General features: G+C 40.4%; 1 protein-coding gene and 1 pseudogene across 1 annotated transcript; one reads left to right on the top strand and one right to left on the bottom strand.

Annotated features, from left to right (window-relative positions):
* Positions 1-1982: 1982 nt before the first annotated feature.
* On the bottom strand, positions 1983-23088 carry LOC149123550 (uncharacterized). The gene is made up of 7 exons (XM_089309057.1): positions 22545-23088; positions 18602-18679; positions 15279-15357; positions 7525-7678; positions 6425-6550; positions 6037-6190; positions 1983-2119 (listed from the first exon to the last, which is right to left on the bottom strand). Exons 2-7 carry the CDS (start codon positions 18631-18633, stop codon positions 2113-2115), a joined length of 552 nt encoding a protein of 183 aa, XP_089165183.1. The 5' UTR covers positions 18634-18679; positions 22545-23088; the 3' UTR covers positions 1983-2112.
* LOC100359121 (tubulin alpha-3 chain-like) lies at positions 9434-10351 on the top strand (annotated as a pseudogene).
* Positions 23089-25449: the final 2361 nt, after the last annotated feature.

Genomic DNA, 25449 nt, shown 5'->3' with positions numbered 1-25449 from the left:
AAAGGATTTAAGCCTGAAGCGTGGAGCTCCATTCTCACCTAGGAAAGGTGGCTTCTAGGTCTATGCTTTCTTTACAAGGGCACAAGTGTACAACCACAACTGGAGAAAATCAAGTTCTGCTAGCTATTTGCAGGACAAAGATAAGTCAGTTTCAAAGGGGAAAAGGAAATGCATACATATGTAAATTATATTTTCTTTTACATGCCTTCACTCAAGGTCTCAAATTTTTAGTGAAATATCTTAGGACTTGAGATACTACAGAGATACTCTTGACACCCCTACTGCTAGTAATTGGTGGTTCTCAGAAGAGAAACAATTTCCCATCTTCACGTTTCAGATCTTCTCTTCTGTCAGTATGTACTATAACATAATGCATTTCAGCAATATCTTTTAGCTTTTTAATAGTTACTTCCAATTATAATTATTTTTAGATTTTTTTTTCTTATGGAAGTGCCATACATGAGTTTAGTTACAGTCATTGGATGGTAAAATAAGAAGATACAGCACTGGTTGAATATAGATACTATTGGTACATAATGCTTTTATATCAACACACTTCTTTTTCAGTTAGACTTCCTTATTAATTACCTAGAATGCCTATGAAGTCCAATAATCTCTTTTTTGGTATCACCAGTGTTCACTCACATTGCTCAGGTCAAAGCCCTAGGTTTCTCCCTTTCCTAACAGTCCAGTTTAGACTTTGTACTTGCACCCTGTAAAATGCATCAACCACCTAACTTTTCCATTGTCCCTATCTTTATTCACATACTCTTTTGCTTGGGTTCCCAGTTCCTTTGCCCACCAGCCTTGCCCATTTACAATTCCTTGTTTATATCCAGCAAAAGGGAAAATTTTGAAACCTAGGTCAGATTGTCATTCTTCTGTATAAGGTGCCCAGTCGTTCCCAACCTTTCTTAAACTCAAAAGCTTAGCCTATCGGATGCCTGCGATCTGAGCCCGGGTTTGTCTCCCAGGTCACTTCCCGTCACCTTTCTCCCTCGTAACTGGAAACAGCACACACCCTCTGCTCCCCTTCTCCTCAGATGCATATGCTCTGTCCTATCTCACAGCCTTCATATGCTTGTGCTCATGCCTGAAGAGCGTTCCCCTACCCTGTCCCACTATGGCTCCTTCCCATCCTTTAGACCTGCCATCTAATTCAACTGCTTTTATAATTGCTTTCTGTGGTAGGCCTTCCATCCCTCCTCAAATACTCCCCAGCACATCACTGTCTCTTTTTCCCAGCCTGCAAATAGTATTTCATTTATTTCTCCCTATCTAACAAATACTTAATGACTTTTATTGAATGAATTAATAACATTTGGGAAAGAACATGGAAACATTTTTTTCACTTGGCCCCAAACCTTTGGTACTGTCCACAGTTCCTTCCAATGTGCTGTAATATAAGGTCATGTATTCATGAATACAGTAATTATAACCCTATGTCAAACGCTATTCTAAGCATTCACATTTATTAAAACAGCTATTTTCAAAACAAAGCCATGAAATGCATAGTACTATTTCCCTCATTTTATAAGCAGAGAAACTAAGGCATAAACAGGCTAAGAACATTGCTCAGAGTTACTGCAGTAGTAGGACCCAGAATCAAATCTAAGTCCGTGGCTGCATGGTCAAGTTCTCAATCACAAGACAATGCTGCCTTCAGACAAGCATGGAGTATTACCAGGAAAAAACCCAGATTGTTCCAAGTTCTGAGGCTAACATTAGATAAAGAACCATGAAAATGTATTTGAAAAGACGCCATCTACTACTGAAATATTCTAATCAGGGAATATTTTATAATAACCCCAACTCATCAAATATCTCTTAAGAATGAGAAGTGTTTGATTCTCCAAGTTTGTGGAATAGTTACCCGCTCACTCACATTGCCATTCATCACTACTGTCATTCCACTGTCATGTGCCATTCCAGCATTAAATTATCCATCTGAAATCTATTAAGTACATTCTTTATTTAAAAAAAGTCACAACTTTACTTGGATCTGATGCAGATTTGATTTGAATGCAGGCCTCCTGGACATCTGTGGGAGCTCTGACTGAAGAATTACACCATCTTCTGCATTTTCAGGTTCAGCATAAACTTTGAGGTGAATTAGTACCTTAGAGAAACAAACGGAAGCATCATTCATGTTAGTGAGCAAGAATATCTCAATTCAAACAATATTTAAAGTAATTTTTACAAATCCTTATGTCACCAAGTTTTGAAAAGGTCTCAATTTTAGATAAAATATATCTTGCAATGATCATGCTAGATTTGTTAAAATGATAGAAAAATCATTACAACTCAAGAGAAAATGGAACTATAATCTCCAAGCATTTGGTAAATTTCATATTTTCAAGGGAACATTCCCATTTTCCATTCTTTTTGACAAATATGTGGAGTCTGAGAAAAATTAAGGATCCCTACCTTTATGTCATTTACATTCTAATATGTGCTAATAGATAACAAATACATATAATAAATATACACATAACATTGTTTTTCTAGTCTCAAAGGTATTAAATTTATTTAGAAATAGAAAATTAGATATTTATCATTCATGATGAATACCACTGGAAAATTTTCTTGATACTCTGCTAATAGCTAAAGATCACAGTTCAGCTTGTCTTCTGCACAATTTATTTTAATACCAAACCTTATGGTTTTTCTATTTTATTTATTTATTTATTTATTTATTTTATTTTTTGACAGGCAGAGTGGACAGTGAGAGAGAGACAGAGAGAAAGGTCTTCCTTTTGCTGTTGGTTCACCCTTCAATGGCCGTCGCGGCTGGCGCACTGCGGCCGGTGCACCGCGCTGATCAGGTACTTATCCTGGTCTCCCATGGGGTGCAGGGCCCAAGCACTTGGGCCATCCTCCACTGCACTCCCTGGCCACAGCAGAGAGCTGGCCTGGAAGAGGGGCAACTGGGACAGAATCCGGCGCCCTGACCAGGACTAGAACCCGGTGTGCCGGCGCCAGTAGGTGGAGGATTAGCCTAGTGAGCCGTGGCGCCGGCCTAAACCTTATGGTTTTTCACCACCATACAAGCTTCTAGGAATTGTAATGCCTTCCTTGTAACTTGCTTGTCCATATGTTTTTCCCAAATTTAAATTTTTTTGTAAAGATTTGAAATGCAGAATATATATATATATATGAGAGAGAGAGAGAGAGAGAAATCCTCCATCTATTGGTTCACTCCCCAAATAGTCAAAGGGACCAGAGTTGGGCAGATCCTAAGCCAGGAGCTTTCTTTGGACCTCCCATGTGGGTGCAGGGTCCCAAGCACTTGGGCCATTTTCTTCTACTTTCCCAGGCACATTAGCAGGAAGCTGGATCAGAAGTGGAGGTTTCAAATCAGTGGCCATATGGGATGACTGTGCCACAGAGATAGCTTTACACACTACACCACAGTGTGGGCCCCTTTCCTGATCTTTTAATAGTTCTCACTATAAAAGTAAATCATCAGTTCAGGTCTCTAAGGATAGTTACAGTTTTAAATAATTTTTAATATTAGTTTTCCTTTCAACAGCAATTAAAGAATTTACCCTATTTTTTAATTATTAGATTTGCAGAAAATAAAATCTCATCTTTCATGTGTTTGGAAGTTCAATTTTTTTTTTTTTTGGCAGGCAGAGTTAGATAGTGAGTGAGAGAGATAGAGAGAAAGGTCTTCCTTTCCATTGGTTCACCCCCAAAATGGCTGCTACTGATCCAAAGCCGCGCCGATCCGAAGCCAGGAGCCAAGTGTCTCCTCCTGGTCTCCCATGGGGTGCAGGGCCCAAGCACTTGGGCCATCCTCCACTGCCTTCCTGGGATACAGCAGAAAGCTGGACTGGAAGAGGAGCAACTGGGACAGAATCCGGCGCCCCAACTGGGACTAGACCCTGGTGTGCCAGTGCTGTAGGCGGAGGATTAGCCAAGTGAGCGGTGGCACCGGCCGTAAGTTCGATTCTTTGACAATACAATGAAACACTGCATTTTTACTTACCAGGCTGGACCTTTAGTCTATTCATCTTCTCTCAGTTCTACAAATCTGCAGCCGGTATTTAAATTGATTATTTATGTAAAATTATCAGAAAATGATAAAATAATCTAGTTAGAACTACCCAGCAAGATCCCCAGGTTAAACAACCTCAGATCTGTATTCTTAAATATTTGCAAAACTTCAAAGCCTACTATCAACATTCACTGCAGTGGCCCAGGAAATGTTGAGTCAGTGCGTCTGCCATCGTCCTGAGATCGTTTACATAAATGTTTGTGCATACTTTTGCATTTTTATAGACAAGACCTAACATTTTCCCCATATTTCAAGAGACTCCATGAGCCTCAAAAGTTAGTTTACTGAATAGAATATACTACCCAAGACATGTTGAGACCATTTGTGTTCAATGCTTAATTTTTCTTTTTTAGAATCTCCCTCTTTGCTCCCCTGTACTCCAACCATGCTACTCTATGTGCAATTTCCTCATGTCCGTATGTTACTAAGTTCACAAAGCTTTCTCTGGCTTTCCCAGCTATGGAGAGATAGAGGCCTCTTCTCTTAACCTCTCTTCCTATGCAGATGGCTGTTTGCTCCACAGGCAGCATTCCTTTGTCTTCCTACTCCCACCCACTGGTAACTCCTACTCTTCCTTTGTGACCTAGCACATCACTCCTCCAAAAAGACTTCTGTGACTCACCCTGTATCCCAACTCTGGGTTATTTGATGTACTTGTATATACTCCCAGAGTACCTACGGCATAACTCCTGTATCAGCAATTGTAAACTTGCATTATCACTGCTGAAATATTTGTCTCATCCATTAGCATTTGTGGCCACTGAGGCTAAGTCTTATTAATAAAGATTTCTGGTGCCTATCACAGTTCCTGATCCTGAAAAAAGTCATTTACTGAGTGAATAATCAACAGAGGGATAAAAGAATACTGCTTCAACCCTAAGAAGTTAAAGAGCCTTGAGTTACTAAATTTCAGATAGTCACTAGTACGTCAATTTATAATCGATATAGAAAGGAAATGATCCAAACTTTAAATTGAAAATGGATGGATTTGTGAAAAATCCTCCTAGTCCACAGGTCAGTTAAAAATGAAAATATATTTCTAAGGTAGCAAGAACCCAACCAAGCATTTGCCAATTCAAGCAGGATTGTGTGAGTTAGGAAACAGAAAACAGTTGTTACCTAGGATCCATTTGACAAAAAATTGTTTCATTAGGATTTGTGAGACTTTCTTCTATTATTATTACTTTTTTCAAAGTATCCCAAGTAATTACCAATAGTTACTAATTCATCTACAGCTATGCACATGCAAGTGTAATATTCCTCTATCTCAACCCCAATGTTTTCCAAGTTTAACTGGTGAAATAGCAATCAAAGAGCATTACACACAAGCATATGAAATACACATGCAAACAACACACAGTACACTCCACAGATATAACAAACTTTACTTTTATGCGTTGTTTCCTAAACATGTTTTACCTTTTCAAAAATATTGCCTTATACTTAGTTAGATGGTACAGTTAGATTAGATGGTACAGTTCTAAATAATCATATTACAGATGATTCAAAATTTTCCTCCTGCTCCTGAGTGTAGAGTGAAACTGCATTTACCAAAAAATCCTCAGCTAAGACTGCCCCCTAGAGGCAAACTCCTCACACTGTGTGAGAAAAGAGCCAAGTTGTTGGAGCTAGTGTTAATAGAGAGAGCTGGATCCATTAATATTCATGACAAATTATCTACTTTACAGTAACTTTATGATGAACTTCTTTCCAGCCAAGAATATAGTAAGGAAGATACCTTCTAGGTATTCTGATAGGAGAAAATGCAGACTGGAATGATGTTTAAAGAGTATATGTAAATTCTAGTGAATTCAACATTTAGAAATCATGCTTAGAATTGTGGTTCAACACTTAAACACAGTTCAAATGTGAGTAATTGTACCCATGAAGAGTAACTCAATTAAATTTCAAGAAAATAGTATTTCGAAATGCACAGTCTATATTTTTTATGAAAAGGCAACATGTCCAATACTTACTTGTCATGGCTGAAATGGATCTTAGAAAGCAATTTAAAGTTCCCGTTGCTGTTCCACTGAATAGAACCATCAGATAAGGATGACAAGATTTGAGGTTTCCAATTGTTTTTGAGTTTTTCCACAAACACCTTTTCTGATTTGCTGTTGTCAACATCTAAAATAATCACAAGATAGTGATGAAAAGACACAGGACCTGGAGAACTCTAGGTTAAAATTATTTATATTGGTGTCGCATGAAAAAACTCTGAAATTATTGGCTGATAGGAGGTCAAGGGTATCAAAAAGTAAACTGTATTAATGAGATGACTTGACACTATGACCTACTTCTCAGAATTTACCACTGTTATTTCAAACGGTCGTAAAAAATAGCATTAAAAGTTTGTCCTACCAGGAGAAGCACCTGGCTCCTGCCATCGGATCAGCCCGGTGCGCCGGCCACAGCGCGCTGGCCGCAGCGGCCATTGGAAGGTGAACCAACGGCACAGGAAGACCTTTCTGTCTCTCTCTGTCCACTCTGTCAAAAAAAAAAAAAAAAAAAAGTTTATCCTAACACAAAAATTTGTGAAATCCATGCACATGAGGATCTTCAAAGAGGTCATGGAAAACACATGTGCCAAACTATGTGTGGATCTCAAAATCTTCTGCTCCAACATAATCTTTTAGTTGCATTTCTCTGCAAACGTTATTTGAAGTAGCCTCCTGCTCTCCTTGGAGACGAAGGGAAAACTGCTCCATCCCTGGCTCTGTCACTTTCCCACTCCATGTTCTGAGCCAATTATTGTCCCTGAGTTTTGGTTTGACTATAAAATAGGAACTGCAGCCATAGACCCCTCACTTAACTTCTGCAAAGACCAAATGAGATGAGCAAGGACTCAGTGTTTGACACTCACTATGCTTACTAAGCCCTATGTCCCTTATTCTCATGGAAGGCATTCAGTGAGCACACATTTCATGTCTACTCCCTCCCTGCCTCCTCAGGCTACAGGCCTCGCATTCACCCTTCATTTCCATTATCATCAGGATGCAGGCACTATCCCTCTTCCAGCAACATTTTCCCACCATAACCCACGTCTTCCAGTGTCAATGATCTTCCTAATTAATGCTTCTAGGTTCTTTTTCTTAAACCGATACCTTGCACCTATCCACCTCAAACCTGTACTTGTTCTCCCACCCCCAACATACACATTCTCCTTGTTCTTTCTTTAGAAGCAACAGCTCCAGAGTTAAAATAAGACCATCTGGGTTCCTGCATAGGTTTGCTACTGAACAAAAAATGTTCCTCTAGCCTGCTTACATAACCTTTATAAAGGTCAATTTTCTCACTTCCATATAGTGATTCCCAGAATTAATTAATGAGATGATGTGTTAAAAGGCATGTGTAAAGTGTAAGGTGAGTATTATAAACTATCATTTTAATGGATTTCTATTGCTTTTAAGGCGAAGTTCAATCATTTGAGAAAGACATTTCTGGCATCTGGCACCACCTACCTTTCAAATGGAGTTTGGAGAAAAGAACTTCCTTGGGAAGAATGCAATCAATCTGCACCATTCTTCTTCCAAATTTTTTCAGCTGTGTGCTTTTGCTCACAGCACATTTCCTTCCTCCAAGTTTGAATAAGTCTCCCTTCCAGGAGTCCATCCCCTGTATGAATTCCAGGACGCATTTACTCAATTCACGACTGGTGAGCGCTTGGTTATTATGTTTTGCTATACAAGTATAGTTTTCTTGGCTTACGATTTTATTCCTTAATATTTTTTCTCCATTGTAAGCCTCATTAAGAGAGGGATGTGTATCTGTTTTACTCCATTTATTAGCATATAAGAAATTCCACAAAAATGCCTGGATTACTTAACCTGCACCAAGTACCAGTCTAGCCAAGATAACACCAATAAATTATCAACTCAAAGAGAATGTTTTAACAGAAACCTAAACACAAAAGATTCTTCAAAATTTTACATTATTAAAGATGTGTATACACACACACACACACACACACTCAGGTATTGTAAGAGGATATCACAAGCAAACATCAATATTTGAAAATTAGGGTTTCAAATGCCTCTTACCTCATGTGTTTTAACTATGAACCCTGGGCTTAAAGTAGATTTTTGTCTCCTATTCATTTACTGAGAACAGTGAAAATTTGTAAAGACAGCCAGGAAATAGTTGTGTAATTGCTTTTTTTGTAGTATTTGGGAGGCATGTGTTCTAAATTTAGTTCTTCCATAGAATCCACATGATATTTAATAATCTGTTGACGTAGATTCGTTCTGAGAGGAGGAGCGTAATGGGGGCAAGAGGCACGGAGTCACCACACAGACCCTGGGGAGCCAGGTGAAAGCAGGCCTGAGGCAAGCAGCCTGCAGACTCATTTATTTCAGTTGTTACAGCAGCTTATATAACCAAGGCAGCCAATCTGGTCAAGGGGCGATCTAGGCCCTAACCAATCACACCCTGTTCCCAGGCAGTTTCTGTTGCCAGTGGCCATCTTGGCATGGCCTTCTCATTCCACAATAATCTTATATCCCAGTATCAGCCACTTATTTATCTCAGCCTTTCAAGTTATTCCAACTAAATATAATTTCTGTTGTTTCAACATTCTCTACATAGGACAAAAAGGTTCCCTGTGGAAGAGAGGCTAAAAAAATAGAAAATGAATTTTAATTAGAAATTATAATGCTATCATAATCATAGCAATAAAAGGATTAATACAAATACATGAATATAATATTGATTAAAATTAATTACATTCATATTCAAATATATGGCAACAGATGACATTAGAAAAATCTTATAAAAATTTTGATCCAGCTGTATTTTGCTATAAAATACAGCAATCTCTTTCATTTTGGAGTAGCATTGAAAAGAGATTTCAGTTTTCTGAAGGTCCAATGATGATCTGTCCATGTGAGATGACCTTCCTTTTACAAGATGATCTAATGAAAGTAGTTAAAAGGACAAGTGTCAAGTGCCGTGTGTTCCACCCCTGAAATTCATATGTGTGTCTGAAGATTTATAACACAGGTGTGGCTACTGAAAAACATTCTAAGACTTTTAAATCCAAGAGTTTAACAGCTAAGTAGATCTCATTTGTGATAAAAGCACTGGGGCCGGAGTTCACTTTCCCTCACTCATTAGCCATGTGTCTTCAGGCACATTGGTGCATTTCACACTCAGTCTCTGGCTTCCTCACCTGTACGATGTGTATAACAGAATCTGTATTATGTGGTTGTTCTGAGGATTATAGAGTCTATGCATTCTTAGGTCTCAACACAAGGTCAGACACAGAACCATTATTATGTGTATGTTACTTTATTTCAAAAATTAAGTAGCATGCATCGAGAGGCTGTTATCTTTCTGCTACAGGATGTTCCTAGGAAAACTCACTAAACGTAATCACAAGGAACAAGCATCTACCCAGCGCCGCAGGTTTCCAAGGCCGTGGTGGAGCCATATAGCTCCATCCTGACCACCCACAGGACCCTGGAACATTCAGACTGTGCCTTCATAGTGGACAACAAAGCCATCTACGACATCTGTCAGTGCAACCTGGACATCGAGCGTCCCACGTACACCAACCTCAACCGCCTGATCGGGCAGGTTGTGTCGTCCATCACGGCCTCCCTGAGATTCAACGGGGCCCTGAACGTGGACTTGACAGAGTTCCAGATCAACCTGGTGCCGTACCCCCGCATCCACTTCCCGCTGGCCACCTCCGCCCCGGTCATCTCGGCGGAGAAGGCCTACCACGAGCAGCTGTCTGTGGCCGAGATCACCAACGCCTGCTTCGAGCCGGCCAATCAGATGGTGAAGTGCGACCCTCGCCATGGCAAGTACATGGCCTGCTGCATGCTGTACAGGGGCGACGTGGTCCCGAAGGACGTCAACGCAGCCATCGCCACCATCGAGACCAAGCGCACCATCCAGTTTGTGGACTGGTGCCCGACTGGCTTTAAGGTGGGCATCAACTACCAGCCCCCCACCGTGGTGCCCAGGGGTGACCTGGCCAAGGTGTAGCGGGCCGTGTGCATGCTGAGCAACACCACGGCCATCGCCGAGGCCTGGGCCCGCCTGGACCACAAGTTCGACCTCATGTACGCCAAGCGGGCCTTCGTGCACTGGTACGTGGGCGAAGGCATGGAGGAAGGGGTTCTCCGAGGCCCGCGAGGACCTGGCTGCCCTGGAGAAGGATTATGAGGAGGTGGGCGTGGACTCCGTGGAGGTGGAGGCGGAGGCCGAGGACGGGGAGGAGTACTGAGGTCTTCCAGGGAGCAGCCAAGCTGAGATGGCGGTTTACAATTAAGGTTTCTGTATAAACTGAAAAACAAAAAAAAAAAAAAAAAAAAAAAAAAAAAAGCTGATAGTTGGAAAAGTGTGTGCTTTGACAAAATACACCTGGATCCTATTCCTATTTCCACCACCTACTATCTGTTCCTGGGCAATTTATAATCTTATAGAAACTACATTTTCTAATCTGTATAAAAGAAATAAGCATGAGAACTTTGCATGGTTATCAATAGGCTTAGAGAGTGTGCATGTAAAACAGTAAGTACATAGGGGTTCCTTAAAACCTAACTGTAATTCTCACAGTGAGCACAATGAACAGACTGTCTACATTGTGATTATCATGTCATTTCGAGCACCAAGCACAGCACAAGTTGTGTCAGTGAGAATTAAAGAGCGCTACTCCTTTTCAGACACGCCAAAGAGATTTTAAAATAATTCATCACAATACTCCCTAACAGAAAGGAGAAATACTATTTCCTCAGTCTGCTTGATTTATATATGGTGCTATAGTTCTGAAAACAGGCAGAGGCCCCCTGGTGGTATGTTCAAGTATTGTTCAGACAGAGGTTCAAGGTTCGGCATAACCATTTTTTAGTTATAAACCCCAGGATCTTTCCAAGATCCAGTTGCCTTCTCTATAAAAATGGAACTAATTGTCGTGCAACTGTCAGTAGACTCCAACTGTAAGGTTGTTGAAAGAAAAACAATGAGACTATTCATCTTTCACGCATTAAGTTGCTGTCCAGTACTGAAGCTAGAAAAGCACCGGCGAGTAAAAGAGCCTTTTCATCCTTCAAATCCAGCAAGAAATTCACTCATTAAGCAGAGACTTCCTGAACGGGGATTAGGACCCAGAGGTGACTTTGCTGTCCACCTCAACAGACCAGCTGAAGACAGTGGTCACAGACTTGAGTGGATAACGACAAACTCTGATCCTGTCTGCCTTCTCCCTGTGCCTCTATTTCCTCCTACCCAATGCAGGTCAAACCCACAGAATGGCACTTAGCATTTAGAAGGCGCCCTTACACTCAGGTATTATCAAAAAGCAGAGTTTTCTAGTTATTTTAACCTTCATTTGCCTCCTAAATTGTTTTTAAGTATCTTGAAAGGAGATAGCACAGAATACGATTTTCATAGCAACCACAAGAATACCTTGTAAACTCTACCTTTGAAAGAAACATGTTAACTATTAGAATACCTTCTAATTTAGATGTTTTAAAAAAATCACATCAACAGTAGCAAACATCTTTAGCTATCATATCTGGGCCACTTGGAAAGAAACTGGCAGCCTGACACGGCAGGAGACGGAAGTCTGAGATGGAGGCTGCTTAGGGCAATCTTTATTAGAACTTCAATCATTGCTCAAGAAAAGATCAATCACAATAAGGCAATGAAAAAATACCAAATATTATCCAGAGATTGCTTTTTCCAAGCTTATACAAAGTTCCATGGTAAAACTTATCAAACTGATAGAATTTCTCAGTCACTACAGATCAGTACAATTCAAGGAAGAGATTTTCTTTGTGTGCCAGGAACTAAAAGTCAATAGGCCAACAAGAAGAACACAGTCTAAAGAGAGATAACAGGGGTAGGACCTGGGTTTTCTACAAAAATAGTTTTCTACTATCTAAAATGAAATTTCATTAGACACCCCGTGCTGTTAACAATGTTGAAGAAACATGTCACAGACACTCCTTATTTCACTGGTATTAAATAAAAATTTCAAATCTTTCTGTATCTTTTAGTAAAATTGTGCTTCATAAGCCTGGAAGTGTAATGGGAAAAGAGTAAGACAGGGAAAACTTCCAGGGCTTGAGGCTTGTGCTGCACGATTCTCAAAGGTGAGGAGGAGGAGCGGCACGGGTTTGGTGAGAGGAAGGGGACAAGTTCAGCCTCAGCAAGGGTGCCGCATCTGTGGGAAATGGCAGAGGGATAACCAAGAAACTTAGATCGTTGTCTGAATTTCTAAGGAGAAAGCCTCAGCATTTACTTAGGTCACCACCTGCACTGATAATTCACAAAGAAATGGCAGGGATTGCCCAAATGAACTACAGATGCAAAGACTAAAATTAAACCCAAGTAGATAAAGAATCAAATGCCTGCAAGAGAGACTGAATTGGAGTGCCTCGGGGGCTAAGAGGATAAACAGTGTTTGGCTTATAGGAAGGACTCACTCACTATTTATTGAATTAATGAAATCAGTAAACAATGAAGAATTAATGAACTTAAACAAAATGATATTTGTCACAATATAGGTTTTTCTTTGTATTTACTGACCTTCTTATTAAAACCAGAGAAAGACTATTATTTGGCTCTTTGATTTGATATGAAAAAATATAAAATGTTTTCCTCTTCATTTTTAATATCCAAGATGTGGAGAATTTAAGGAGAACCTACAAAGTTGGTGAGCCATATTCCATAGCTTATGTTCACTGTGAATCCTTTACCTGTTATTTTTCCAATGCTATCCATCCTCGTGAACCTGAACCTACCAAACGAGAAATGCTTTGCTAAGCATGAATTTAGTAAAATGTTTTATAATTATACTCAACATATAAGAAAGGCATAGTGAAAACTTCAAACTTCAAATGTACATGTGGCCTGTACTGAAGCTGTTTTTAATTAAATAGTAAATTATTATGTGACATTAAGTTAATATTTTTTCTGTCTAGAACTTATTTTCTACATATATGTTCTTACATTTTTAAAAATTTTAGGAAGAGAAAAAAAATAAATGAGAGTATCAGAGCGAGAATCACCTGCTGTTCACTCCCCAGATGACTGTCACAGCCAGAGGTCAAAACTGACCTCTGGAGCCAGGAACTCCATCCAGGTCTCCTGCGAGGAGGGCAGGAACCCCAATTACTCACGCTATTACCACTGCTTCCTAGGGTCTACGTTCTCAGGAAACGAGAGCCAGGAGCCAGAGCCGAGTCCTGAATCTCGACACTCTGCTATGTGACACAGGCATCTTAATTGCTACACCAAATGCTGCCCCAGGTAGATGTTGAGCAGCTGTGAGAACTAGCTATGCATAAATTTTGTCCAATTATAACTACATTACAACAAAAACCACAGATTTTTCTCTTTCAAAAGAAAATCTTATCTTAGGTTGCCTTTCCTATCCCTTACACTGGTAGATACCATTTTAATATATTTCAAGTCTCTTTTTAGAGCACTAGACACAATAATAGCTAACAATTCTGTTCTCTGGCTGGTGCTGTAGTGGGTAAAGCCACTGCCCTGCATTGCCTGCATCCCGTATGGGCGCTGGTTTGAGTCCCAGCTGCTCTTTTGATCCAGCTCTCTGCAGTGGCCGGGGAAAGCAGTGGAAAACGGCTCCAGTCCTTGGGCCCAAACCTGAAGAAGCTCCAGGCTCCAGATCAGTGCAGCTCCTGCGGTTGTGGCCATTTGGGGAGTGAACCAGCAGATGGCAGGCCTTTTTTCTCTGCCTCTGCCTCTCTTTAATTCTGCCTTTCAAATAAAATAAATCTTTAATAACAAAAAACCAAAGACAAAGAAATCTGTTATCAGTCACTTCAGTTCAAAGAGGATCACCCTCCAGAAAAAGCTGGGGTCCCTGCTTAGCTTTGTTCTCCAACATTCTGTACCACACAGACTGCCCCGAGTATCAGCCTGTCCCAGCAGTTACTACACATCAGCAAGTGCTCCTCCTTCACCAGGGCCTTAACCTAACGCATTAGGACTACAGGAAAAGAGCCTTTTGAAGAAACTGCTATACTGGTTTTTCACCGGGAAAAGAAAATGGGAAGAAGGGATGCTTTAATTACCTTATCTTTTTCTTGCTATTTGAATAATTCTATACTCCATGTGTGCATTTATTGTGACTTACTGAGTATTTGTGTAGGGGTTATTAAAATGGAACTTGAAAGCCCTCTCATCTGCCCCCTTTGATTCCGTCCTCTTCCAATATGCCTGTTCCCACGATGTGGAGGACAGACCTGCAACTAGGACGGCCCCCACAGCGGAAGACCTGTGCAGTTTCCCACATTTCGGTGGGCTGATCAGAGAGGAAGCGGGGAAGCTTCAATAGCATGACAGATTGCTGTATTTGTAATAGATCCACATGAACCTCTGTTTAAAACTCTTTTTAAAGATTTATTTCCTTGAGAGGCAGAGTTACAGAGAGGGAGGAGGAGAGACAGAGAAGTCTTCCAACTGCTGGTTCATTCCCAAAATGGCTGCAATGGTCGGAGCCAGGCCACTTCAAAGCCAGGAGCCAGGAGCTTCTGACCAGTACTCAACATGGGTACAGGGGCCAAGTACTTGGGCCATTCTCCAGTGCTTTGCCAGGCCATTAGCAAAAAGCTGGATCAGAAGTAGAGCAGCCGGGACCCGAACTGGTGCCCATATGGGATGCTGGTGCTGCAGGCAGAGGGCTAACCCAGTACTCCACAGCCCTAGTCCCCTACATGAATTTCTTAAATGTGACAATTCATTGATACTTTAATGTTATCCAAAGTTCTATGGAAAACACACACACACACACACACACACACACACACCTCATTACCAGAATTAAGAAAAAGAGAATTCATTGTAATTTTAAAAGAAGTGGTGGCGAGAAAATAAAGCCGCAAAGTTGGCCCTTCCATTTAGCTGCTAAGTCCAATTGGTTTACTAAGTCAAATATATAGTTGGCAAAGGTAACTATGTACATTCATGTACCATCAGTTTGCAGTCATTCATACTTGGCTACTTTCAAAAAGAACAGAACTGCCAGATCATCTACAAATGACATAATAAAGACATTAGCAATGAACTAAAGATTGATATACCCATTTCAACTTCAACATCCAGTCTGAACTATTTTTATGAAATTCGACTGTCTAAATTCAAAAAAGAATTTAAAGTTCCAGTTTTCAAATTATTCCACTCACAACTCATTAGTTTGCATAATTTATGAAGAATTAATAAATATTGATACTACTACCTGTTTTGAAAGAGAGCTCATTCCATTTAAAAGAAACACTTCAACTCGTTGCTGTTTTAATGTTGCTTGTAGATTCCACCTTAAGGAAAAATTAGTGTAAATTCAAATAAGAGTCAATGAAACACAAATGACATTGAACTACACAAGATTCTTCAGTAGGAGAAAACATTAAAATATTTTCCAGACTAAACAGCAGCTTCTTAAACTCTAGAATGACAAAATCGATTACAAATCCACAGCTTTTAGATAATCTAGATTGAATGTAAAATCCCCAGTTTACCTACCAATTCATACAAGTACACATTCAAGTGGCAAAAATGAAAAATCTTACTCTTCCTTAGTTTACAATTATCCCTAAATTTTGTAATTTATATAAATTATAACTAAACTTATTCCGCTGATGTGACTTGAGAACCATTATATATGTATTAGTGTAAAATTCAAATTATCCAGTGATAAAATTTTTTATATCTTATGATTATAAAATATAGTTGACACATACATGTTCTGAAGAGTTCTGAAGTGACTTTTCACCTTTTTACCCATATTTTATGGACTATAAAACAATGTGATAGTATTTTCCTCTAATATATCATTGATTTCTCAAGCTTTTGTGGGTCTGCAAGAATGCTTTTGACTATCTGATTATTCTGCTTAAGAATGTTTTACTGGGGGCCAGCACTGTGGTGCAGCGGGTTAACACCTGGCCTGAAGCGCCAGCATCCCATAAGGGTGCTGGTTCTAGTCCCCACTGCTCCTCTTCTGATCCAGCTCTCTGCTGTGGCCTGAGAAAGCAGTGGAAGAAGGCCCAAGTCCTGCACCCGCATGAGACCCAGAAAAACTCCTAGCTCCTGGCTTCAGATCGGTGCAGCTCCAGCTGCTGTGGCCGTTTGGGGAGTGAACCAGCGGATGGAACACCTCTCTCTGTCTCTACCTCTCTGTAATTCTGTCTTTCAAATAAAATAAATCTGAAAGAATTCTTTATTAAACATTAATAACTACATCAGACACATTAACTTAGAAGTTGGACTTTTGTGTATGTCTTTCCTAAAAAGCAGTTTTTCAATATGGAATGTAGTATTTATTGGCACATAAAATGACATTACTTTAGAAGTGTATACTAAAAGAGTAATTATTTTTTTTGACAGGCAGAGTGGACAGTGAGAGAGACAGACAGAGAGAAAGGTCTTCCTTTGCCATTGATTCACTCCGCAATGGCCGCTGCGGTCAGTGCACCGTGCTGATCAGTAGCCAGGTGTTTCTCCTGGTCTCCCATGCAGTTGCAGGGTCCAAGCACTTGGGCCATCCTCCACTGCACTCCCGGGCCACAGCAGAGAGCTGGACTGGAAGAGGAGAAACTGGGACAGGATCCAGCTCCCCAATTGGGACTAAAACCCTGGGTGCCGGCACCGCAGGTGGAGGATTAGCCTATTGAGCCATAGTGCCGAACGAAAGAGTAATTATTTTAAAACAGAAAAATAGTCATCCCTATGAAAAACTTAAATGAGTTTGATGAACTTATGTAAAATATTTCATAAAATGCTAATTTTAAATACTAAAAATAAACTCTAGGAACTATGAAGTTCCTACTTATGATGTGACACTTCATTACAAATTGACACTTGGCTCAATTTTTTTTTCTTGAACCAAAAAGAGATGCCTTACTTTTTGGAGGAAAATCAATATATTGATTTTTTAACAAATAAAATTCAGGGCTTGCTCCCTTCGTAAATGCATCCCAATCAATAAAAACCACCATTGTTTGTTCATTACTTACTATGTAACGGAAAGTTTATGGTTGCTTTTCTATTTGAGATACAAAAAAGAATCATTGATAAATAAGCTAATTTATAAAAGCTAATCCTAAAATATTCCAAATTGATTTAAAACACACTTCAGCAGTATCAGTTTCTACACATAAATGTCACTTATTTATTACTTTATTAGTCTATCTTGAGGATGACTTAAGAAAAGCAGGGAAATTTGAGATTATGTGTAACTAGAAACAAACAAGAGCCTAGGGTGATTACTGATGCCATAAACAAGAGTGTCAATTTAAGTCAACAACAGGAGTCACTGTGCACTTACTCCTCATGTAGGATCTCTGTCCTTAATGTGCTGTACATTGTGATTTAGTACTCAAACAGTATTTTTCACTTTGTGTTTCTATGTGGGTGCAAACTGTTGAAATCTTTACTTAATATATGCTAAACTGATCTTCTGTATATAAAGAGAATTGAAAATGAATCATGATGTGAATGGAAGGGGAGAGGGAGTGGGAAAGGGGAGGGGAAGCCATTGTAATCCATAAGCTGTACTTTGGAAATTTATATTCATTAAATAAAAGTTAAAAAAAAAAGAAAAGAAGCAGTGTTCCTGGGCTCAGGGAAGATGTCGAGACTCAAAGTCACAGGAAAAACCACTGCCTACACCCACTAAGAGGTCAGCAACAGAACCTGGCAGTGATGTTGAACAGCAATTATTTTCCAGACCTTTGTGATGACACACTTGCAAAAAGTAATCTGAGTGTAGAATGTTTCACTGCCAGTCATTTTAGACCCCGAGTTCATTTACAGGTCATGAAAATGTTAGCAGTTGAAGCAAAAGAGATACAACTATTGGGTCAAAGAAACTTTATATTCTGACAGAAGTTGACTTGAACCCTCAGGAGAAAAATGCACACTCATTCTTCCCTATCCGTGGGTTCCACACTGGTGGAGTCAACCAATCAGAGACAAAAAATATTTGCAAAAATTACGTCTGTACTGAATAAGTATGAACTTTTTTTCCTCATCACTATTCTCTAAATAATACAGTATAACATGGCATTTACATTATATGAGGTATTATAAGTAATTAGATTTTTTAAAATACACAGGAAGAGGTGTATTCGGTTTATTTTTATTTACTTGAAAGGCAGAGGGACAGAGCAAACAGACATCTGCTTGTTCACTTCCCAAATGACCACCACAGCCAGGGCTGAGATGGAAGCCTGGAGCCAGGGACTCCACCCTCTCCTCCCATTTAAGTAGCAGGGACCCAAGTACTTGAGGCATCACCTGCCACCTCCAAGGGTACACAGTGCAGGAAACTGAATCCAAATCAAAGGCGAGACTCCATCCCAGGCATTCCAATATGGGATGCTGGCATCCCCCGCAGTGGCTTACCTCTGCCACAGAATTCACCCCTGCATTTTGGTTTCCAACCACTATGGCATTTTATGTAAGGGATTTGAGGATTTATAGACCTTTTATCCCAAGAGAAGTTCTAGAACCACTCGCACATAAATATCAAGGAAATGCTGTATTTATCAAAAATCTTACCGAAAGAAACTTGAAATGCTTTGGTATACCATGTCTTCTATCAAATTCTGATCTCTCCCCAATTGATTATCCCCATACCTATTGTAAGTAATGCAAACAGATGTCATTTACAAGCAAATATTGGTGCAATACTTATTAATTTTCTTAGGTAATAAATGTGAAATCTAGTGATATTTCCTTTCAATTTATCCCTTTTTCTAAAAAGGACAGACTCAATGAAATCACCTCTGCCCATTAATTATTTCCAACAGGGAGAACACTCAAAAATATCCGACCTTAACAACATCTTGTAACCAGAACAGCAGAATAATTGATTTCTCCCTCTAGAAAGTCAAATGTATTTAGTTCAATTCAACGTGTATATTTCAAGCTTCAAAACTAAACTCTCAGGCATTCTTTAAGTGGTGTGTATATATCATTCAATTCATGTCTTTTCAATTTAGATGAACAGATCTTCCAATTGAATGTCAAGGAAGCAAACGATGGCCGAATAATGTTCTCCACCTAACAATAATGGAAACATTAGGACTAACAGATAGCAAAATAACTTATTTCTAGAAACTGCTTTAAATATAAAGGAGGTTAGAAAGGAGATGAATTATCAGGCAATCAGACAAAATTACATTGCTTGTGATAATCTACTAAGCCTCAATAGATGGAAATATACAACACCTACACACTGCTACTTTCAAATAATTTCTCACATTTTTTTTAACTTTTATTTAATGAATATAAATTTCCAAAGCACAGCTTATGGATTACAATGGCTTCCCCCCATAATGTCCCTCCCACCCGCAACCCTCCCCTTTCCCACTCCCTCTCCCCTTCCGTTCACATCATGATTCATTTTTGATTCTCTTTATATACAGAAGATTAGTTTAGCATATATTAAGTAAAGATTTCAACAGTTTGCTCCCACACAGAAACATAAAGTGAAAAATACTGTTTGAGTACTAGTTATAGCATTAAATCTCAATGTACAGCACACTAAGGACAAAGATCCTACATGAAGAGTAAGTGCACAGTGACTCCTGTTGTTGACTTTACAAATTGACACTCTTGTTTATGGCATCAGTAATCACCCTAGGCTCTTGTCATGAGTTGCCAAGGCTATGGAAGCCCCCTGAGTTCACTGACTCTGATCATATTTAGACAAGGCCATGGTCAAAGTGGAAGTTCTCTCCTCCCTTCAGAGAAAGGTACCTCCTTCTTTGATGACCCGTTCTTTCCACTGGGATCTCACTCATGGAGATCTTTCATTTAGGTTTTTTTTTTTCCCCCAGAGTGTCTTGGCTTTCCATGCCTGAAATTCTCTCATGGGCATTTCAGCCGGATCCGCATGCCTTAAGGGCTGATTCTGAGGCCAGAGTGCTGTTTAGGACATCTGCCATTCTATGGGTCTGCTGTGTATCTCACTTCCCATGTTGGATCATTCTCTCCCTTTTTTATTCTATCAGCTAGTATTTGCAGACACTATTCTTGTTTATGTGATCCCTTTGGTTCTTAGTCCTATCATTATGATCAATTGTGAACAGAAATTGATCACTGGGACTAGTGAGATGGCATTGGTACATGCCACCTCGATGGGATTGAATTCGAATCCCCTGGTATGTTTCTAACTCTACCATTTGGGGAAGTCAGCTTGAGCATGTCCCAAATTGTACATCTCCTCCCTCTCTTATTCCCACTCTTATATTTAACAGGGATCGCTTTTCAGTTACGTTTCAGCACTTAAGAAGAATTGTGTATTGATTACAGTATTCAACCAAAAGTATTAAGTAGAACAAACAAAAAAAAATACTAAGAGGGATAACATATTAAGTTGCTCATCAACAGTCAGGGTGAGGGCTGATCAAGTCACCGTTTCTTCTAGTGTTCATTTCACTTTAACAGGTTTCCTTTTTGGTGCTCAGTTAGTTGTCGCCTATCAAGGAGAACAAGTGGTATTTGTCCCTTTGGGATTGGCTTATTTCACTCAGCATAATGTTTTCCAAATTCCTAACAGGGATCACTTTTCAGTTAAAATTTAAACACCTAAGAATAATTGTGTGTTAATTACAGAGTTCAACCAATGGTACTAGAACAAAAAAAATACTAAAATGGATAAAGTATTACATTGTACATCAACCGTCAGGACAAGAGCTGATCAAGTCACTGTTTCTCATAGTGTCCATTTCACTTCAACAGGTTTCCTTTTTGGTGTTCAGTCAGTTGTCACCGATCAGGGAGAACATATGATATTTGTCCCTTTGGGACTGGCTTAATTCACTCAGCATGATGTTTTCCAAATTCCTCCATCTTGTTGCAAATGACCGGGTTTCGCTGTTTTTGACTGCTGTATAGTATTCTATAGAGTACATGTCCCATAATTTCTTTATCCAGTCTACTGTTGATGGGCATTTGGGTTGGTTCCAGGTTTTAGCTATTGTGAATTGAGCTGCAATAAACATTAATGTGCAGACAGCTTTTTTGTTTGCCAATTTCATTTCCTTTGGTAAATTCCAAGGAGTGGGATGGCTGGGTTGAATGGTAGGGTTATCACACCAGTTATGAAATATACTTGAAGACACTGTTGATTAAATTAAAGTTGAAGAAAATACTCAATGATCATTTCAACTCAAGTTATTTTCAATATATATATAGTCATTGAAAGACCTTGTGTAGCTTTCTTAAGTATCTGGAGTTTCTCCAGACTTAAGACATTTTACAGTCAAAATATAAAAGGGGAAAATGAATACCTCTGTTTATAAACATATAATCAAACATAACATTTGTTATTTACTTATATGCATACATTTAATATACTATTGAAAATGCTATTTGTATCCTAAACTCCCAAGATCGATTTTAACGCTTTCCAGTGCTGTAAGTTCTTCCTACAAAATGGTCTCTGGTTCATATTAAGCAGGTGTTCACCTCAAATAAAACAAACCCAGTTAAAAAGAAACACCTCATCATTAAATCCACAGCCTCTTCCACAAAACTGAGGCTTAAACCTTGCGCATTTTTCCAAGCAATCCTGTGAGAAGACTCCATCCTCCAGCTAGCTTGTCATACTAACCGCTCCACCAACCTTGTAAGTATAAAGGAGAATTTTCAAGGTTGATGTACTGTAATGGCCAAGCCACAGTGGAAAGACAAGAGGGCTCCCAGGTAACGCTCCTCAAGCGCAACTCCCTCCCAACCCCACACACCCCGCTCCAATGCGATTCTGTGGGTGACAGCAGAGAAAAGGTAAAACCAGCTGTTCTGGGTCCTCCCGCGTTGTAAGTCGTCCAAAGGAGCCAGCTTTCTACCGACAGAGGGGCGCAAACAGACCCCGAAGGAAAGGACAGAAGCTCAATGTGTGGTTGGATTAGGGGAAAGGAGGGAAAAGCAGAGACCGAGCAGACACAGCGCCAGGGACGCACAGGTGCGAGGCCTGGAAGCAGACGCCACGGTGCTCTGCCACCTGCCCAGACTCCACGCCAACCCGAGAAGTGAGGAGGTGGTGTGGGGCGCGGCCACCGCCGCCAGGGAGCCCACCTCCGGGCCCGCTCCAGCTGCTCCTGCGGGTGCCCTTGGAGCCGGCGACGCCCCTCCCTGGGCTGGATTAACTAATGGTCTCCATGGAGGCTGGAAACCAGGGGCAGCAGAGGAGTGGAGGGCGAGTCCCGAACCTTGTGTAGCCCGTGGAGAATTGCACCCTGGAGGGAAGAAGCGAGGAAGAGAGGAGGGTGATGAAAGGGAATCCGAGGGGTAACACCGGCACCTCCTGAAAAACAGAAGTCACAGAAGCCGACTAGGACTGGAGCCTAGTTTGGAGCTAAGTTTCTCCACGTAGCTCTGTATGAAGCCCCAGTCTTTGACTGTTAACGGGCTTGGGGTGTGTGTGTGCAGCAGCATTCGACAGCGGCGGCCGAATGCTTAATCTGAGTTCCTCAGTGACCTTCCCCAAACTCACCCTCTCCTGGTTCTTCCATCTGCGCCCTCTGCGAGCTCCAGCTTAACAACTGACTCTGCCTCCGCGCCCTTCTTCAAGCTGGGCTGTTGATTTCATGCACTTTCCCCACATGCAGGATTCCCAATCACTCCGTTTGATGGCGTTCCTCCCGAAGTTCTCAGAGCAGTATTCACAGCTCCCACAGTGGGCACGTCCAACCCGGCTGCTCCCCACAGAGTCGCTTTCCCCGAAATAAATCCACGATCTATCCACTCCCAGCAGGGCCCAAAATCCGCCAACGCAGCACCCTCAGGGGGTTTACCTCACCCTTTAAGGCCCATTTGTCCTCAAGCCCTTTGATTCTCACACGTTTCACACTTCTGTCAGGATGACTACCTCTTCTCTGTTCCCGCTTGTACCAGGCTCCAATGGAAATCTGGAGATGTATACCACGTTTAAGAGTTTGAACCTCTGTTCAGATGCTAGGACTCCATACCCTTGGTGTGCGTCTCTCTGATTGTGAAGAGCAAGCTTGGTTGGGTACAAACACCTGACAGTGTGTGCTTCCAATAAACTGTGATTTGGATTCCATCTCCTTGTTTGATACCCCAGTCTCTCCTGCACAGCCAGGGTGCCCTTTCTGAAATACACGCAGGATACAACACATGCTTACAGAGTGAAGCCTAAATGTGCTGTCTTCAATACGCCACTCACCAAATTTATTTTGCAGCTTGCTCTCTCTGTCCCCTCCTTGGCGCCCTGACTTATACCCTCAATGAAGTAAACAGGCCATAAGCATTAACACTTGTTTTCCATTGGAACTTCATTTATATTGTAACATAAAACTTGTTACCTATTCCTGGCATGGGTAAGGAGTTAAATGATAGAAAGACTATGCCTTAGTTCAAGCAAGGTTATGGATGTGAGACATGTATATTTGTTTTAAATATTCCTGGGAGTCCCGCATATCTTTTTAGCATTTACAAAATGGAAGGTATCGTCCACGTTGATTTTATATCTTAGCTATTGTGAGCTGGGCTGCTGTAAACTTAAAGAGTGCAGGTATCTCTTCCACACACTGATTTCATTTCCTTTGGATATACTCCCCGGGATGGGATAGCTGGGTCATATCCATCAGCTGATGACTGGATAAAGAAAATGTAGTATATATACATACTGGCATATTACTCAGTCATGAAAGGAATGAAATCCTGACATTTGCAGCAAAACTGATACAGCTGGATATCATTGAGCTAAGTGAAATAAGCCAGAGTCAGAGAGACAAATACCACGTTTCCTCGTATTTGCGGAAGTTAGCATATAAAGAGTATAATGCAAACTGTTATGAAACATGTTGTCTAGGGGTCTTATTTATGTATCTGTCATAAAAGGAAACCCATGTATCCACCTGCTGTTTTGATGGGCATGTCTACAGGCCACCTCCCTGGCTGAATGGTGACAAATAAAGGGCTTCTCAAAAACATCATCGAAAATCTGTGTTGTAGAAAAAAAAAAAAAAACTATGCACGGATTTCAGAAATATTGTTTGCACTCAAGTAGATTTCTTTTAATTCTATTTCCCACACACATTTTGAAATTTCCTCATATGCAAGTAAGCACGCTATCTACCTCCTTCTTAACCTTCAATTTCCACTTATTCATTCAGATTACTAATTGATTTTATACCACGGGCTAAGCGCTGAAGATCTTGCAGCTTAAGTGACTGGCTTTTGCCCTCAGGAGGCTGCCATGGCAGTGAGGGCCACTGAGTGTTGCATATTCTAATTGCTCACACGTCTTTGTTCCTGTTACCACCTAAATCCAAGCCCTTCCGTTTTCCTCTAATTACCTGGCTTTTCCTACAATGTGACATTTCTTAACAACATATAGTATTATTTTTCTAGCATGTTCATTTATACATTATTAAACAATAGTTTTTGAAACAGATCTTTTATGAAACAGTATTTAAGCATCCAAATTAACCAAATTAGTTTACTAAGTGAACAGGATATAATCCGTTTAATGAAGTGTTATTGGCTACACTGCAGAAGCAAAGATTAAAATGTGGATTTATCTATACCCATTGGTATGGGCTAAAATGCAAATGTCCTGTTGAGAACTGGGACTTAACAAAAAGGATATTTCACGTCTAGGGTGGGAGTCTGTATGAAGTGATTCAGAGCCACCACGGTCCGTCATGTTTCCAGCTTTTCTGCTTGTGAAGGAGTATGCTAGGGCAAGGGGGACTTAGTTCTAAAACACCAACCATTTCACAGACTTACTTAACGAATTCAGTTCAGTAAAACATTTACTGAGAAATCTTGAAGGAAGTATCCCAGACACAGAGACAGGAAAGGAAAGACAGCATCCTCCTCTTTGCTTGCAAAGATTTTATATCCAGAGGGAAAGATGCATTATTCATTATCCTTCCACTTTGACATGTCAGAAAAAGAAATTGAGAGGGGAGGATGACAGAGCTCTGTGAGCTCACACAGATGAGCAACGACTCTGGCTGCTGCGAGCACAATGCTCTAACCCCTAAGACAGGCAACATTCTAGGATGGCATGCGAGATCCCCAGTCCCTGTGTGTCTCCACTTCGTATAGTCCTCCTCCCTTACAGGGAGCATGGAGCCTTTGAGTATGACTGGACAGTCGCTCCATATCCGTGTCTCTCCTTCTCACAGAGCCTTAGCACATTCTGTTCCCTTTGCTTGGGAATGCTGTACTGGTTGACTCACACTCGTACCTCAGATCTCTGCCTATACATCACTCACGTCAGAGGCCCCACCTGATTTCCCCACCTGATCTAATTGGACGTTCTCAAGTCAGCTTCTACTCTTCCGTTCTTTTCTAAATTTCTTTTTATAAAAGGGAAACAAAGTTCACATATACACAGTTTTAAGAGCATAATCACACTTCCCATC

This window comes from Oryctolagus cuniculus, chromosome 11, assembly GCF_051225735.1.
Source record: "Oryctolagus cuniculus isolate XC-2025 breed Fujian yellow rabbit chromosome 11, ASM5122573v1, whole genome shotgun sequence".
Classification (NCBI taxonomy): domain Eukaryota; kingdom Metazoa; phylum Chordata; class Mammalia; order Lagomorpha; family Leporidae; genus Oryctolagus; species Oryctolagus cuniculus.
This window is presented reverse-complemented; position numbering and strand designations above follow the sequence as displayed.